The sequence below is a fragment of the Salmo salar genome, chromosome ssa27 (genome assembly GCF_905237065.1).
Source record: "Salmo salar chromosome ssa27, Ssal_v3.1, whole genome shotgun sequence".
Classification (NCBI taxonomy): Eukaryota; Metazoa; Chordata; class Actinopteri; order Salmoniformes; family Salmonidae; genus Salmo; species Salmo salar.
This window is the reverse complement of record NC_059468.1, coordinates 35,332,254-35,351,135: the sequence shown is the minus strand read 5'-3', so window position 1 is coordinate 35,351,135 and position 18,882 is coordinate 35,332,254. Positions and strand designations below refer to the sequence as shown.

The following is an 18,882-nucleotide window of genomic DNA, read 5'->3' as shown; positions in this document are numbered from 1 at the left end:
TAGTGTGTCAGTGTATTAGTGTATTAGTGTGTCAGTGTATTAGTGTGTCAGTGTATTAGTGTGTCAGTGTGTCAGTGTGTTAGTGTGTCAGTGTATCAGTGTATTAGTGTATCAGTGTGTCAGTGTATTAGTGTATCAGTGTATTAGTGTGTTAGTGTATTAGTGTGTTAGTGGATCAGTGTATTAGTGTATCAGTGTGTCAGTGTATTAGTATATCAGTGTATCAGTGTGTTAGTGTGTTAGTGTATCAGTGTATCAGTGTATCAGTGTATCAGTGTATTAGTGTATCAGTGTATTCGTGTATCAGTGTATCAGTGTGTTAGTGTATCAGTGTATCAGTGTATTAGTGTATCAGTGTATCAGTGTATTAGTGTATCAGTGTGTCAGTGTGTTAGTGTATCAGTGTATTAGTGTATCAGTGTGTCAGTGTATCGGTGTATCAGTGTATCGGTGTATCAGTGTATTAGTGTATCAGTGTATTAGTGTGTCAGTGTATTAGTGTGTCAGTGTATTAGTGTGTCAGTGTATTAGTGTGTTAGTGTATCAGTGCATTAGTGTATCAGTGTATTAGTGTATCAGTGTATTCGTGTATCAGTGTATCAGTGTGTTAGTGTATCAGTGTATCAGTGTATTAGTGTATCAGTGTATTAGCGTATCAGTGTATCAGTGTATTAGTGTATAAGTGTATTAGCGTATCAGTGTATCAGTGTATCAGTGTATTAGTGTATCAGTGTATCAGTGTATTAGTGTATCAGTGTATCAGTGTGTCAGTGTATTAGTGTATCAGTGTATTAGTGTATCAGTGTATTAGCGTATCAGTGTATCAGTGTATCAGTGTATTAGTGTATCAGTGTATTAGTGTATCAGTGTATCAGTGTGTCAGTGTATTAGTGTATCAGTGTATTAGCAGTAAATTGTGAAAGTGTATTCCCAGTGTTCTGCTTTTATTACTGTGACTTCTAACGTCACAATATTCCCTTTTTAGATTCTGTTGAGGAGTAAATCTTTTAGGAATAAATTACTATTAATTTATTAAACTCAAACCGAATTATACAATTAGGGAAGCAATTTAGAGAGAGACACTGGATTTGCGTAAACCCGGGATAACCTCCTAGTGAGAGAGGACTTGATGGTTCAGTATGTCTGGAATTATAACCAGATGTGTGCCGAAGGCAGCAAGATGCTTGCACCCAAGCCCAAAATGTTGACGCAGGATTTCAGAAATTGAAATTGTCAGTAGGGGTTCACCTAATTTCCCCACAGCTGATTAAATAATTGTTTATTTAATGTAAGTGCTCCTGCAGATTACTTAAGTGAATTAAATGCCATTTAATTTCAAGGGCTTTGTCTATTAGCACTTGTTTTAGACCACATGCTCTCTCTCTCTCTCTCTCTCTCTCTTTCTCTCTCTACACCTCTCTCTATACATCTCTCTTTCTCTCTCTTTCTCTCTCTCTACATTCTCTCTCTTTCTCTCTACATCTCTCTCTTTCTCTCTCTCTATATATCTCTTTCTCTCTCTCTTTGTCTCTCTCTCCCTCTCTTTCTATCTCTCTCTACATCTCTTTCTCTCTCTCTCTACATCTCTCTCTCTTTCTTTCTCTCTCTACATCTCTCTCTCTCTCTCTGTCTCTCTCTCTCTGCCTCCCACAACCCTGTCAGTAATCAGTAATTATTTAGATGTCAGCCTCTTGTGTGATGAGCATCACTGTTACAGGCTTTGGTTTTTGGACTTTAGCACGTATAGCTTGTTAGCACGTTGGGCGCACCGTGCTGGCCCAGTGCTGGCCAAATGCTGGCCCAGGTGCTATGTAAGAGTGGCTGGCCAAATGCTCCAGTTGTCTTGATAGGTGTGGAGGGTTAGCACCTTTAGTTTGATTTCTAGACAAACAATCCTTTATCTGATTTAGTTTTGCTCCAACTTTTTGGTTTGCTTCCCGTCTTTAAGTTTGGTGTGGGTTTTTCTTTTGTTTGCCTCTTCTAGGACAACTTTGGTGGGCCTCATGGTGGGCGTCTTTTAGGTCCCAGTTGTTGTTGCTAGTCAACTTTTCAGTGGAAACCCCCATGTGTCCCAACCTGTTTCATTTTGGTTGTTGGTCAGTGACTCTTTTTTTAGTTCCCCCTTCTGTTTGAACGACACTATTTGGTTTTCTTGCTGGGGAACGTAACAAACAATCAGTCTCACTTATGTGGTACTCTGTGCTGCATTCCTATGAGCACATAGTCTCCAAGCTATATATGTTTTACTCTAACCCAGTTTTAATGGCTGAGGTTTCAGGAGCAAAGTGTTATGGGAAAATGACTAGTAAGAAAGAGAAAGGCAGTGGGTTGAGCAAAGGGACAGTGTCATATTTGATATAACATATCACATATAACAAATATTGTTATTATTATTATTATTCGTGTTATTATAATTATAATAATACTTATTATTATTCTTTGATATGATAGCTGTTACTCAGCTACTATCAAATAAAATCAAGTTGTATTTGTCACATGCGCCTAATACAACAGGCCTCTGAATGTTTACTTACAAGCCCTTATTGGCTAAATAACGGAAATTTACTTTTGATTCTAATTTAACTGAAATGAAATAAAGTTCCATCCTTCCTGTCACCTCCTGATGAAGTGGTGGGCAGTGGGTGTTTAGTCCTCACCCACCTGGAAGCCCTGGTGTGGTGGGAACAAACCCAATAAATAAATACATGTAATTAAGGCCCCAATATCTAATTACCCAGCATTCCCCTCACCGGGAGGATGGAATGAGTGGGAGGCGTCTCTAGGAAGGCCAATGGAACACAAGGCATTAATAATCAATCACAGACACAGAATGCACATGCAACACCTAGGGTAGCGACGGTGCAGAACACTGTAGGAGTCATTTATCATTGGCCCGAGGACTAATAATATGACCTGTTCATGCTTATTATTGCTCTGGTGTTTCTATGTAGTTTCTTGCAGTTTGCTGTGCAGGGAATATCACACTTGGAACTCAGATAGTTGAAGTATTCACTAGAAGTTTTGGCAAAGTGTTGTAGTGTATTGTCAGAATACGTGTTGAAGGCTGGCGTCAGGTCATATTTGGTTGGAGGTGGATGGTGGTGATGGTGATGGTGATGGGTGGTTTTCCCAAAAGGCTGAATCCAAGGTAAGTCCATAGAACTCATGGATACACTCAATGGCTGACAGTCTACACATTATTATCTCTCACTGTTCAAACAAACCTACCATTACAATTATAGACTGATCCTTTCTTTATCAGTGGGCAAACGTACAAAATCAGCAGGGGATCAAATACTTTTTTCCCCCCACTGTATCTGCATATTTTCATTGATAAATCAGGCATTTTATTGTTATTATTTTTATTATTGTATTACTATTATTATTAATAATATTAATATTATTATTGTTTTATTAGTATTATTAGTCGTATTTTATTTTTATTATATTATTAGTAATATTTAATTATGTAATTATTATTATTATTATTAATAATAGTATTGTTTTATGATTATTATTTTATTATTCATATTATTATTATTATTAGCTCTACAACCCTGCCTGCAAAACTCCCTCCATTCACCTTATATGGTAATAAAAACTCCCTCATTTGCTTTAGAATTTGGCGATCTCAGAACTGGGACATGATAGTTCCTAAAAGAAAGCACAATGGAACATTTTTGCACATGTCTTTAGAGGTGTGTGCAGAATGCCGCAGTGACTTTTCCCCCCCAAAATGCATGCTGCCTATAGTGCCAAACACTGGCCGCGCATTGTGCAAGATTGCTTGTCCTTTCGACCAATTTAAAAGTAAATGTTACAGCCCAGGCTTCTATGCAAAAGACACATTTTTTTTTCAATATTTTGTTAATCAACACATGATTGTGTTTCTATCTCCTGCCTTGGTATATGCTCTGAGATTAAATAGACAATGATGTCACTCACCTATCCTGCCTTGGTATAGGCTCTGAGATTAAATAGGCAATGATGTCATGCTCCTAATCCTATGGCGCAGGAATACTGTAGCCTAACCATGCTGTCACATACTGCCAAGGCTACAGGTCTATTTACTGTCGAGCATGCTTGCCTATTGAATGAGCGATTGGTAAATGGTAGCCTACTATTAAATGAGCGATTGGTAAATGGTAGCCTACTATTAAATGAGCGATTGGTAAACGGTAGTCTAACATTGAATGAGCGATTGGTAAATGGTAGTTTACTATTGAATGAGCGATTGGTAAATGGTAGTTTACTATTGAATGAGCGATTGGTAAATGGTAGTTTACTATTGAATGAGCGATTGGTAAATGGTAGCCTACTATTGAATGAGCGATTGGTAAATGGTAGTCTACTATTTGTTGTGTAGTAGGAATAATTTAAACCAGTTATGTCAGGAAATGAGAGACATGTCCTGCTATATAATTATGATTTAGGCCTATATAATAAAAGTAAATAAACCTATTAGACGTCATGCTGCTATGTGATCTCCTTACCAACGACAAATGCATCTGTTTTTTTATTAGGCCTATGTTTTAATGTTTTTATTAGCCTACCATTATTATAATTCCTGTGCATCAAACACCTTCCATTTCCCCCAAACAAACAATAAGCCTATTTGCTTGCAATACAGTTGGTCAACCTTCTAGAAGTTGTGCTCACGCATGGTTTGAGATTTGCATGGAGATAAACACACTTTTCTGTCAAGTTAAACATTTATAAATACCAACCTTGGAGGAAAAACTGAAGCACGCAAGGTTTAGTCATTTTTTGTGTGCACGCTCCTTTGATAAATGAGGCCCCTGAAAGCTCAAATGAACCAGAACGAGTATTTGTTCAACATACAACTATCAGATGCATATTACTCCTTGTGTATTTAGTGTTCTTCATACTCTTCTGAAATACCTACATGCTTGTTTTCATGTAAATATGTAGTGGCGTTAGAGGCCTCTTGTAGTTTCTCTTGCTATCTTTTATGTATAACGTGTCTCTATTTGACTGAGTAGATCTCGTTGCCTGATCTATTGATTACAGTTCAGCAGGCCGCTGTTGCAGGTTATTAATTGCAGGTTGAGCCACGCTCCGCTCGTTGTAATATGTCACATCAGTTCACCTAGGACCGAGCTCCACCGCTGCCTGCCGCAATCACTGAATGAAGCGATACTATTTCACTTGGAAGACATTATTGTATATAACAATGCCTCTGAGTGATTTACTACGTATCTACAGACCACACATTGTATTGTATTGTATTTACTTTTTGGCATTGGCTCTGGTTAGTGTTTATATGGTGGCCAAAAGTATGTTTACAATGCACTACAAGTCTTAGCTGCTGTTTGTTGGTCCAAGCCCAACTTGTCCAGAGATGAGGGATAAGAGATGCATGTTGCGGGAAGAGAAATAGGACTGCTATCAGCTCGAGCTGTGTGTAACCTGTAAACATTTACACTCCCCAGCTGTTGGAAGTGTCTGTGACTATAGGCAACACATGTGAGTAATTTGGCCGAGGTAATCAGGGTTCGGGACCTGAGCCTGGAGGGGTGGGGGAGAAAAACAGGGATGATGATGGAGGGGGAGAGAAAACACAGAGACGATAATAGAAACTGTGTTTGGCTTGTAACACTAGAACAGAATAGGAAAAGAATAAATCAATCAATCATGCCACACCTGTCATTCCCACCATGTGGCAACCACATAAAAGCTCCTTGGGATTGAGAACGTGTATGTTCAGGGGGGCTTCCAGGTTTCTTCTGTGGTACTAGTCGAAGCATTGATCCTTACCAAAGACTAAGGAGAAAGGAAAGGGGGGATACCTAGTCAGTTGTACAACTGAATGTATTCAACTGAAATGTGTCTTCCTCATTTAACCAAACCCCTCTAAATTAACCCATTCTTTGTAAGTCATTTTTATAAATTTTCTAAGCAATCCACTAAGAGAATCGTTCAAATTTTAGAGTAATGGACCGTGTATTTCATTTTAACAAGTAATGATTTGTAATTGTTAGATAGATATAAATGTTAGATTAAGGTATGACACTTACATTTAGTAATTGTGATTGAAATGTTAATTGTATTTTCACACTTAAGAATAATGAATGTTGAATAATTCATTATGAATGTTGAATAATTCTTAAGAATAATGAGAAATGTTACATTTAGGATTTCAGTTTTAATCTGACAGGATGACAGCGTTGTTTTCCCCAGCCTTCCTGGCGATTGGGACATAAGCAGCAGTGCTGAGCGTGAATTGACAGAGCGACTTTGCACCTGCTGGAAGCTCACTAAAACCATTTATCCATGTCATTAAATTATTGCCGTAATTTTGACCGTGCTACCGTCCCCTTATTCCTTTTCCCTTGTTTTTATTTTCCTTGTAAAATTTTCCTTGTATCTATGATTAATGTCTGATGTCAAACGTTAGAGTGAGTAGGCATCAGCAAACGCAAGATCATAGAGGGCCCTCCAATAGCGCTCTCATCTGGATGGAAAAATGACCCTATAGGGAACTGGCTACTCACCAGAACGTTTGACTGATGCATTGTGAAACACCCGATGAATCAAGTACCTTTTCTCTGCCAAGAAAGCTCTCTGGCCTTCCAGCCAAAATTATGTCCACGGAAAAGCTTTCCGTTCTAAATGTATCGGAAGAGAATTAGGAGCATTGTATTATTCTGGCAGGTAGAACATGGCTCCCTGAAGTTAAATAAATGTCACTGATTCTATGAGGCCAAATGTCTTTTACAGGCCCCCTAATCTAGATCATGCCAGTGTAGCTGTGGATCACATGCAAGGCAGGACCGCTTGTTCAATTCCCATGTTCTGCACTTGATAAGGTCATGGACTCCCAATGATTCATTTAGACATTATTGGTTTTCTGTACTTGCATTATGGATCAGCACATTTGTTATTTATTAGGCTTTTTTAAATATTTAGGTTAAGGAGGGAGTAAATATTAGAAACAGTTTCCAAATGTGAATATTTTAGAAAATAGCCTCAGAATGGCTTCCTACGCAATCAATGGCACACATGAAGATTGTAGAATCAACATGAGACTGCTAAAAAAGGTCTGGTCCTCAGCTTGTCATGGTGGTGCAGGCGATGAAGGCTGATCTCTGTCTAGTGAAAGACAACCAGTGGTTGGACTCATTAATCAGTCTAAAGTTAATTAGTGAGAGAATCAGCTGGGTTCTATTAATCACTGCCCAACCTGACCTTCTAATTGTACTGTTTGTGTGTGTGTGTGTGTGTGTGTGTGTGTGTGTGTGTGTGTGTGTGTGTGTGTGTGTGTGTGTGTGTGTGTGTGTGTGTGTGTGTGTGTGTGTGTGTGACTTCTTTCTCCTCCTTTTTCTTCTCTCTTTCCATTTACCCGTTTCTGACTTACTCACTCTCTCTCTCTTTTGATTTGGTTTTCAGAGACGTCGAGGCTCGGGGGTGTTCTGTGCCAACTGTCTGACCACCAAGACCTCTCTGTGGAGGAAGAATGCCAACGGGGGATATGTGTGCAACGCATGTGGCCTCTATCAGAAGCTCCACTCGGTAAGGCTGGGGGGGGGGAGCTTGGAAAAACCCAGGAGGGAGTATGTTTAAGTATGTGTATGTGTGTATGTGCCAGAGAGAGGGGAGTAACCTGCCACACCACACCAGACCAACCACTAAAATAAAATGGTGGTTAAATAAATCAAATCAACAGGTGTAGACCTTACCGTGAAATGCTTACTTATAAGCCTTTAACCAACAATGCAGTTTTAAGAAAATAAATAAACCAAAGTAAAAATTCAATGAAATAACACTAATAAAATAACAATAATGAGGCTATATACAGAGTCAATGTGCGGGGATACAGGTTACTCGAGGTCATTTGTACATGTAGGTAGGGGTAAAGTAATAAACAGCGAGTAGCAATCCTTAACAGCTTCCTCCAAGGTTGGTATTTATCAATGCAAATAGTCCGGGTGGCCATTTGATTAATTGTTAAGCAGTCTTATGGCTTGAGGGTAGAAGCTGTTAAGGAGCCTTTTGGACCTAAATGTGGCACTCCGGTATTGCTTGCCATGCGGTAGCAGAGAGAACAGAGTATGACTTGGGTGACTGGAGTCTTTGAATATGTTTTGGGCCTCTCTCTGACCCCGCCTAGTATATAAGTCCTGGATGGCAGGAAGCTTGACCACCGTGATGTACTGGGCCGCACGCACTACCCTCTGTAGTGCCTTGCATCAATGTTAATGGGGGGCGTTTTCGGCCCTCCTGTTCCTGTAGTCCACGATCAGCTCCTTTGTCTTGCTCACGTTGAGGGAGAGGTTGTTGTCCTGGCACCACACTGCCAGGTCTCTGACCTCCTCCCTATAGGCTGTCTCGTCGTTGTTGGTGATCAGGCCTACCACCGTAGTGTCGTCAGCAAACTTAATGATGGTGTCGGAGTCGTGCTTGGCCACGCCGTCGTGGGTGAACAGGGAGTACAGGACGGGACTAAGCACACACCCCTGAGGGGCCCCCGTGTTGAGGATCAGTGTGGCAAATGTGTTGTTGCCAATCCTTACCACCTAGGGGCAGCCCGTCAAGAATTCCAGGATCCAGTTGCAGAGGGAGGTGTTTAGTCCCAGGGTCCTTACCTGAGCAATGAGCTTGTCGGCACTATGGTGTTGAACGCTGAGCTGTAGTAAATGAACAGCATTCTCACATAGGTGTTCCTTTTGTCCAGGTGGGAAAGGGCAGTGTGGAGTGCGATTGAGATTGCGTCATCTGTGAATCTGTTGGGGCGGTATGCGAATTGGCGTGGGTCTAGGGTTTCCGGGATGATGGTGTTGATGTGAGCCATGACCAGACTTTCAAAGCACTTCATGGCTACCGACATGAGTGCTACAAGGCAGTAATCATTTAGGCAGGTTACCTTCGCTTTCTTGGTCACAGGGACTATAGTGGTCTGCTTGAAACATGTTAGTATTTCAGACTCGGTCAGGAAGAGGTTGAAAATGTCAGTGAAGACACTTGCCAGTTGGTCCGCGCATGCTCTGAGTACACTTTCTGGTAATCCTTCTGGCCCTGCGGCCTTGTGAATGTTGAAGACCTGTGAGCAAGACCTCTTTAAAGGTCTTGCTCACATTGGCTACTGAGATCGTGATCACACAGTCGTCCGGAACAGCTGGTACTCTTATGCGTGCTTCAGTGTTGCTTGCCTCGAAGCGAGCATAAAAGGCATTTAGCCCATCTGGTAGGCTCGCGTCACTGTGCAGCTCGCGGCTGAGTTTCACTTTGTAGTCCGTAATAGTTTGCAAGCCCTGCCACACCGACGAGCGTCAGAGCCAGTGTACTATGATTCAATCTTAGTTCTGTATTGATGCTTTGCCTGTTTGATGGTTAGTCTGAGGGCATAGCTGGATTTTTTATAAGAGTCTGGATTAGTGTCCCACTCCTTGAAAGCAGCAGCTCCAGCCTTTAGCTCGGTGCAGATGCTGCCTGTAATCCATGGTTTCTGGTTGGGGTATGTACGTACGGTCACTGTGGGGATGACGTCGTCGATGCACTTATTGATGAAGCCGGTGTCTGAGGTGGTATACTCCTCAATGCCATTGGATGAATCCCAGAACATATTCCAGTCTGTGATAGCAAAACAGCCCTGTAGTGTAGCATCAATGTCATCTGACTACTTCCGTATTGAGCGAGTCACTGGTACTTCCTGCTTTAGTTTCTGCATGTAAGCAGAAATTAGGAAGATAGAATTATTGTCAGATTTGCCAAATTGGGGGGGGGGGGGGGCTTTGTACTCATCTTTGTGTGTGGAGGAAAGGTGGTCTAGAATTTTTTTTCCCTCTGGTTGAACGTGATATGCTGGTAGAAATTAGGTAAAACAGATTTAAGTTTACCTGCATTAAAGGCCCCGGCCACTAGAAGCGCCGTTTCTGGATGAGTATTTTCTTGTTTGCTTATGGCCTTATAGAGGTCGTTGAGTGCGGTCTTAGTGCCAGCGTTGGTTTGTGGTGGTAAATAGACGGCTACAAAAGATATAGATGAAATCTCTCTTGACAAATAGACACACACCTCCAACACTCATCTTACCGGATGTAGCTGTTCTGTCCTACCGAGGCATAGAAAACTCAGCCAACTGTATATTATCCGCATTGTCGTTCAGCCACGACTCGGTGAAATGTAAGATATTACAGTTTTTAATATCCCGTAGGTAGGATAGTCTCGAATGGAGCGCATCCAGTTTATTCTCCAGTGATTGCACGTTGGCCAATAGATCAGATGGTAGGCGGGTCAACCACTCACTGAGAAATTCTTACAAGGCACCCTGATCTGTTCCCCCTGTATTCCTTATTTTCTTCATGCGAATGATGGGGATTTGGGACTTGTCTGGGAGCAACATTATCTCCTTCCTGTCAGACTCATTAAAGAAAGAATCTTTGTCCTTTTCGAGGTGAGTAATCACTGTTCTGATATCCAGAAGCTCTATTCGGTCATAAGAGACAATAGCATCAACTTTATGTACAAAATAAGTTACAAACAATTCGAAAAAACTCACAAAATAGCACAATTGGTTAGGAGCCCATAAAACGGCAACCATCCCCTCCGGCGCCATTCCTTCATAAGTGTTAGCAGGACACTGTAGCTGTTCCACCCTGTCCACCCCATTTCCTCCCTGGGTGACTGGTGCGCCTCTCAGGGCCTGGGGGAGGATGGGATAAGTGGGTCCACTGTGCCCTCTAACCCCTAAAAGCTGAAACCCCCATAAAGTTCACACATGCTCCTCTCACAGATATGCAGGCTTACCCATCATATGTCTATCAGTGAAGACTCCTCAGAGGAGGACCATTCTACTCAGTGATATCATTTTTTTTTTGAAATAGTGAAACAAAAAAAGTATTTTTTAGATAAACCTATACTAAATATATTCACGTCATCAAATAAATGATTAAATCAAACTGTTTCGCGATGAAGGTCTACAGTAGCCTCAACAGCACTCTGTAGGGTAGCACCATGGTGTAGCTGGAGGAGAGCTGTTTTCCGTCCTCCTCTGAGTACATTGACTTCAATACAAAACCTAGGAGGCTCATGGTTCTCGCCCCCTTCCATAGACTTACACAGTAATTATGATGACTTCCGGAGGACGTCCTCCAGCCAAACAGAGCTTTTGCTGCATGAACTGACATGTTGTCCACCCAATCAAAGGATCAGAGAATGAATCTAGTACTATTTTTCTGGATTTGTGAGTATCTTCCTAATTCTGCTCTGGATGCATTATTTAGTGTTTTACATTGTACACGGAGGATGTTTTTTGTAGAATTACTTTTTTGGTGTTTGTCCCATTTTGTGAATTCTTGGTTGGTGAGCGGACCCCAGACATTACAACCACGAAGGGCAATGGGTTCTATAACTGATTCAAGTGTTTTTAGCCAGATCCTAATTGGGATGTTGCATTTTATGTTCCTTTTGATGGTGTAGAAGATCCTTCTTGCCTTGTCTCTCAGATCGTTCACAGCTTTGTGGAAGTTACCTGTGGAGCTGATGTTTAGGCCGAGGTATGTATAGTTTTCTGTGTGCTCTAGGGCAGCGGTGTGTAGATGGAATTTGTGGTCCTGGCAACTGGACCTTTTTTGGAACCCCATTAGTTTTGTCTTACTGATATTTACTGTCAGGGCCCAGGTCTGACAGAATCTGTGCAGAAGATCTAGGTGCTGCTGTAGGCCCTCCTTGGTTGGGGACAGAAGAACCAGATCATCAGCAAACAGTAGACATTTGACTTCAGATTCTAGTAGGGTGAGGCCGGGTGCTGCAGACTGTTCTAGTGCCCTCGCCAATTTGTTGATGTATACGTTGAAGAGGGTGGGGCTCAAGCTGCATCCCTGTCTCACCCACAGCCCTGTGTAAAGAAAGGTGTGTTTTTTGCCAATTTTAACCACACGCTTGTTGTTTGTGTACATGGATTTTATAATGTCATATGTTTTTTCCATCAATTTGTAAAGCAGACTCTCATGCCAAATTGAGTCAAAAGCTTTTTTGAAATCAACAAAGCATGAGAAGACTTTGCTTTGCTTTGCTTGTTCAGTCAATTAGGGTGTACAGGGTGAATATGTGGTCTGTCGTACGGTAATTTGGTAAAAAGCCAATTTGACATTTGCTCAGTACATTGTTTTTACTCTCTCTCCCTCTCTCCCAATCCGTTCACACATTCACTTAGTCAAAAGCTGTGACCTCGCGCTCTCGCTCTCTCTGTCAGGCTCTCTCTCCTCTCTCTCTCTTGCTCTCTTTCTCTCTCTCCCCCATCTGTTCACACATTCACTCAGTCAAAGGCTGTGACCTCGCTCGCTCTCTCCTCTCTCTCTCTTTCTCTCGCTATCTGTCTGTCTGTCTGTCTGTCTGTCTGTCTGTCTGTCTGTCTGTCTGTCTGTATGTCTGTCTCTCTCTCTCCCCTATGTTCACTCATTCCCTCAGTCAAAGGCTGTGACCTCGCTCGCTCGCTCGCTCTCTCCTCTCTCACTCTCTCTCTCTCGCTCTCCTAATCCGTTCGCACATTCCCTCATTCAAAGGCTGTGACCTTGTGGTGACACTGATGCAGAAAGAGGCATCATGGGAATGTAACATGGGAACGTAAGGATCATAATGATGTACAGTAGATATGCCTCTATCCATTTGGGGTTGTGCTCAGTGGAATTTGTCATTGAAATGGGAGTTTGATTTTCGTAAAATGATGGAAAGTCCGTTTTTTGTGGACTTGAAATTGAGGATGAGATGACTCAATATTTTAGATTTAATGTGTAGTTTGTTTCTCTCTCCCAAAGGGGAGATGTCCATTGTGTTACAGACTTCATCATGTTATTCTGAAATAAGTCAACGTACTCAATCATTGAAGGACTTTACAACTGGTCCTCTCTATACTTCTTTTAGAGTTCATTTTTGGTTTTGAATACACAAGCTGTAGATTGTCTTATTAAACCACCATGAGCTGGAACTTTCCAAGACATACTTCTCAATGCTCTTTGAAATTAAATAGTGTCTGGGCAAACATATGGGTAAGCAAATGTGACATCATGTGAGGAATTACCCCTTGGAAACAAGAAGGCCTTTGTCTGCGCACTTCACTCATTTTGATGTTTAATCTCAGTAATTCAGTTATGACTGGGGTAGAGTCCACAGAGTCCGCCAGTCCTTTTAAGCCCAGTGTGCAGTGTTCTAGGCTGTGTTGCCTGGCCTGAAGGCGACTGGGCCGACTGCCTGGGTGGCGGGTGGATCTATACAGGAGGCTCCCTGAGTCGGTGTGGTCGACTGGGCCAGAGAGAGAGCGACAAGCTTCAGAGAGCCCTTTCACTGGCCAGGCCACATGGTGGTCTAAACCAGCTCCAGACCAGCAAACCAGGCCTACCACAGTCAAAGAGAGAAAGAGAGATGGAGAGAAAGAGAGAGAGAAATAGAGAGAAAGAGAGAGAGAAAATAGACAGATAGAGACGGAGGGTGAAAGAGAGAGACAGGCTCCAGAGAGCACTGTTACAAGAGGCCCTTTCACTGGCCAGGCCACCTGGTGGTCTAAACCAGCTCCAGACCAGCAGACTAGGCCTACCACAGTCAAAGAGAGAAAGAGAGAGAGAAATAGACAGAGAGAGAGATGGAAAGAATTAATAAAAAAAACTTAGCAAACTAGAATGCTATTTGGCCCTAAACAGAGAGTATACAGTGGTAGAATACCTGACCACTGTGACTGACCCAAACTTTACCTATATACAGACTCAGTGAGCAGTGCCTTGCTATTGAGAGAGGCCACCGTAGGCAGACCTGGCTCTCAAGAGAAGACAGGCGATGTGCACACTGCCCACAAAATGAGGTGGAAACTGAGCTGCACTTCCTAACCTCCTACCAAGTGTATGACCATATTAGAGACACATATTTCCCTTAGATTACACAGATCCACAAAGAATTTGAAAACAAACCCAATTTTGATAACTTCCGATATCTACTGGGTGAAATACCACAGTGTGCCATCACCGCAGCAAGATTTGTGACCTGTTGCCACAAGAAAGTGCAACCAGTGAAGAACAAACAGCATTGTAAATACAACCATGTTTATTTTTTTTCCCTATTTGTACTTTAACTATTTGCACATCGTTACAGCACTGTATATATAAATAATATGACATTTGAAATGTCTTTATTCTTTTAGAACTTCTATAAGTGCAATGTTTACTGTTCATTTTTATTGTTTATTTCAATTTAATGTATTATCTACTTCACTTGCTTTGGCAATGTTAACACACATTTCCCATGCAAATAAAGCCCTTGAATTTAGAAAGAGAGAGAGTTTTTCCAGAGATCACACACTCTCCTGACCTTTGTTACGTTAGACAGAACCTCACTCACTGTAGACTTCCTGTAGGTCGCTCGACACCGCTGGGGTTTTGTGTTATGAAAGATTGTGTGTCTCTGTGTGTCGTATCTTATGTTTAAGTAACACATGCAAATTATAAAACTTTAAGCATTGATTGAAAAACTTTACGTGTCATAATTTGCTTATAATTGATACAGATTAGTAGTTATTATATAGCAATACATATGTAAGATCTTAATTTGATCACTCTTTTCTTTCTGACAATTTTACTGCTCAGCAGAAAATGCAAACTTGTAGTATATTTGAGTTTTAAAAAGGCTTCTAAAGTTTGTAATTTCCACTTTGAGATTTCAGACTTTCAGATTGTCCTCCCTACAAAAATGTCAATTTATTATAATCCACATAATAAATGGTATTTCGGTTTCTGCTGGATTATTTTCCTGCTGTAGCAAACTGGCTCACATAAAGATCTGATATCTGAATGTATTATGTTTGTGCACCAGGAGAATTTCTTATTTTTATGATTCACTATTAAGTTGGTGTTACAGCGATGAACCATTAGACATGTTGGAAATGACTGTGGTTGGCGCCATTCTAACTCATCTGCATCCCCAATGGCACCCTATTCCCTATATATATCCCTATATAGGGAATGGGGTGCCATTGGAGATACAACTCAGTGATTCTCTGCTCATCTGTGACTCTGGTCTCCTCTTGACATGCATGTCTTCTAGTTATGTGTTGCTAGTTGTTACTTCTCCTAGCTAAACTCAGCAAAAAAAGAAACATCCCTTTTTCAGGATCCTGTCTTTCAAAGATAATTCGTACAAATCTAAATAACTTCACAGATCTTCATTGTAAAGGGTTTAAACAGTGTTTCCCATGCTTGTTCAATGAACCATAAACAATTAATGAGCATGCACCTGTGGAACGGTCGCTAACAGCTTACAGACGTTAGGCAATTAAGCTCACAGTTATGAAAACTTAGGACACTAAAGGGGCCTTTCCACTGACTCTGAAAAACACACAAAAAGATGCCCAGGGTCCCTACTCATCTGTGTGAACGTGCCTTAGGCATGCTGCAAGGAGGCATGAGGACTGCAGATGTGGCCAAGGCAATAAATTGCAATGTCCGTACTGTGAGACGCCTAAGACAGAGCTACAGGGAGACAGGGTGGACAGCTGATCGTCCTTGCAGTGGCAGACCACGTGTAACAACACCTGCACAGGATCGGTACATCCGAACATTACACCTGCGGGACAGGTACAGGATGGCAACAACAACTGCCCAAGTTACACCAGGAATGCACAATCGGGATCAATTTGCGGGATCAATTTGGAGGTGGAGGGTTCGCATTGTCTGGGGCGGTGTGTCACAGCATCATTGGTGTGAGCTTGTTGTCATTGCAGGAAATCTCAACGCTGTGCATTACAGGGAAGACATCCTCCTCCCTCATGTGGTACCCTTCCTGCAGGCTCATCCTGACATGACCCTCCAGCATGACAAGCCACCAGCCATACTGCTCGTTCGGTGCGTGAGTTCCTGAAAGACAGGAATGTCAGTGTTCTGCAATGGCTAATGAAGAGCCCGGATCTCAATCCCATTGAGCACGTCTGGGACCTGTTGGATCGGAGGGTGAGGGCTAGGGCCATTCCCCCCAGAAATGTCCGGGAACTTGCAGGTGCCTTGGTGGAAGAGTGGGGTAACATCTCACAGCAAGAACTCAATCAATCAAATTTATTTTTATATAGCCCTTCGTACATCAGCTGATATCTCAAAGTGCTGTACAGAAACCCAGCCTAAAACCCCAAACAGCAAGCAAAGCATGTGAAAGAAGCACGGTGGCTAGGAAAAACTCCCTAGGAAAAACTCCCTAGAAAGGCCAAAAACCTAGGAAGAAACCTAGAGAGGAACCAGGCTATGAGGGGTGGCCAGTCCTCTTCTGGCTGTGCAGGGTGGATATTATAACAGAACATGGTCAAGATGTTAAAATGTTCATAAATGACCAGCATGGTCAAATAATAATAATCATAGTAGTTGTCAAGGGTGCAACAAGCACGTCCGGTGAACAGGTCAGGGTTCCATAGCCGCAGGCAGAACAGTTGAAACTGGAGCAGCAGCACGGCCAGGTGGACTGGGGACAGCAAGGAGTCATCATACCAGGTAGTCCTGAGGCATGGTCCTAGGGCTCAGGTCCTCCGAGAGAAAGACAGAAAGAGAGAAAGAGAGAGAAAAATAGAGAGAGAGAATTAGAGGGAGCATATTTAAATTCACACAGGACACCGGATAAGACAAGAGAAATACTCCAGATGTAACAGACTGACCCTAGCCCCCCGACACATAAACTACTGCAGCATAAATACTGGAGGCTGAGACAGGAGGGATCAGAAGACACTGTGGCCCCATCCGATGATACCCCCGGACAAATCTTGTGCAGTCTACGAGGAGGAGATGCCCTGCAGTACTTCATGCAGCTGGTGGCCACACCAGATACTGACTGTTACTTTTGATGTTCAGGGACACATTATTCCGTTTCTGTTAGTCACATATCTGTGGAACTTGTTCAGTTTACATGTACATTTTACATTTACGTAATTTAGCAGACGCTCTTATCCAGAGCGACTTACAAATTGGTGCATTCACCTTATGATATCCAGTGGAACAACCACTTTACAATAGTATATCTATATATTTTTGGGGGGGAGGGTAAGAAGGATTACTTAATCCTGTCCCAGGTATTCCTTAAAGAGGTGGGGTTTCAGGTGTCTCTGGAAGGTGGTGATTGACTCCGCTGTCCTGGCGTCGTGAGGGAGCTTGTTCCACCATTGGGGTACCAGAGCAGCGAACAGTTTTGACTGTGCTGAGCGGGAACTGTGCTTCCACAGAGGTAGGGAGGCGAGCAGGCCAGAGGTGGATGAACGCAGTGCCCTTCTTTGGGTGTAGGGACTGATCAGAGCCTGAAGGTACGGAGGTGCCGTTCCCCTCACAGCTCCGTAGGCAAGCACCATGGTCTTGTAGCAGATGCAAGCTTCAACTGGAAGCCAGTGGAGTGTGCGGAGGAGTGGGGTGACGTGAGAGAACTTGGGAAGGTTGAACACCAGACGGGCTGCGGCGTTCTGGATGAGTTGTAGGGGTTTAATGGCACAGGCAGGGAGCCCCGCCAACAGCGAGTTGCAGTAATCCAGACGGGAGATGACAAGTGCCTGGATTAGGACCTGCGCCGCTTCCTGTGTGAGGCAGGGTCGTACTCTGCGAATGTTGTAGAGCATGAACCTACAGGATCGGGTCACCGCCTTGATGTTAGCGGAGAACGACAGGGTGTTGTCCAGGGTCACGCCAAGGCTCTTAGCACTCTGGGAGGAGGACACAATGGAGTTGTCAACCGTGATGGCGAGATCATGGAATGGGCAGTCCTTCCCCGGGAGGAAGAGCAGCTCCGTCTTGCCGAGGTTCAGCTTGAGGTGGTGATCCGTCATCCACACTGATATGTCTGCCAGACATGCAGAGATGCGATTCGCCACCTGGTTATCAGAAGGGGGAAAGGAGAAGATTAATTGTGTGTCGTCTGCGTAGCAATGATAGGAGAGACCATGTGAGGATATGACAGAGCCAAGTGACTTGGTGTATAGCGAGAATAGGAGAGGGCCTAGAACTGAGCCCTGTGGGACACCAGTGGTTTACGTCTCAGTTGTTGAATCTTATGTTCATACAAATATTTACACATGTTAAGTTTGCTGAAAATAAATGCAGATGACAGTGAGAGGACGTTTCTTTTTTTGCTTAGTTTAGTTAGTTGGTGAGGAGATATACTCTGCAGTCATGTATTAACTATCAGTTTGGGATGTATAGCTGACACGATTCATGGTCCACTAGCCACTAATGAATGACTTGGAGAGGATTGTAATAAATTACTTTGAGACGATTCTAATAAATGACTTGGAGAGAATTGTAATAAATGACTTGGAGAGGAGAGGATTGTAATAAATGACTTGGAGAAGAGAGGATTGTAATGAATGACTTGGAGAAGATCCTAATAAATGACTTGGAGAGGATTTTAATAAATGACTTGGAGTGGATGCTAATAAATGACTTGGAGAAGAGAGGATTCTAATAAATGACTTGGAGAGGATTCTAATAAATGACTTGGAGAGGATTCTAATAAATGACTTGGAGAGGATTCTAATAAATGACTTGGAGAAGAGAGGATTCTAATAAATGACTTGGAGAAGAGAGGTTTCTAATAAATGACTTGGAGAAGAGAGGATTCTAATAAATGACTTGGAGAAGAGAGGATTCTAATAAATGACTTGGAGAGGATTCTAATAAATGACTTGGAGAGGATTCTAATAAATGACTTGGAGAGGATTCTAATAAATGTCTTGGAGAGGATTCTAATAAATGACTTGGAGAAGAGAGGATTCTAATAAACTACTTGGAGAAGAGAGTAATGAATGACTTGGAGAAGATCCTAATAAATGACTTGGAGAGGATTCTAATAAATGACTTGGAGAAGAGAGGATTCTAATAAATGACTTGGAGAAGAGAGGGTTCTAATAAATGACTTGGAGAA

The 18,882-nt window shown here is 42.4% G+C and overlaps 1 protein-coding gene across 3 annotated transcripts in view; it reads left to right on the top strand.

The window, feature by feature from the left end:
• The window catches only part of LOC106589004 (zinc finger transcription factor Trps1), a 207,459-nt gene that overhangs the window by 169,081 nt on the left and 19,496 nt on the right, over nucleotides 1–18,882 (top strand). For all 3 annotated transcript variants that reach the window (XM_014178623.2, XM_014178625.2, XM_014178624.2), the window contains exon 6: nucleotides 7,411–7,533. In XM_014178623.2, coding sequence (XP_014034098.1) covers nucleotides 7,411–7,533 — 123 coding nt within the window. The remainder of the gene's footprint in view (nucleotides 1–7,410; nucleotides 7,534–18,882) is intronic.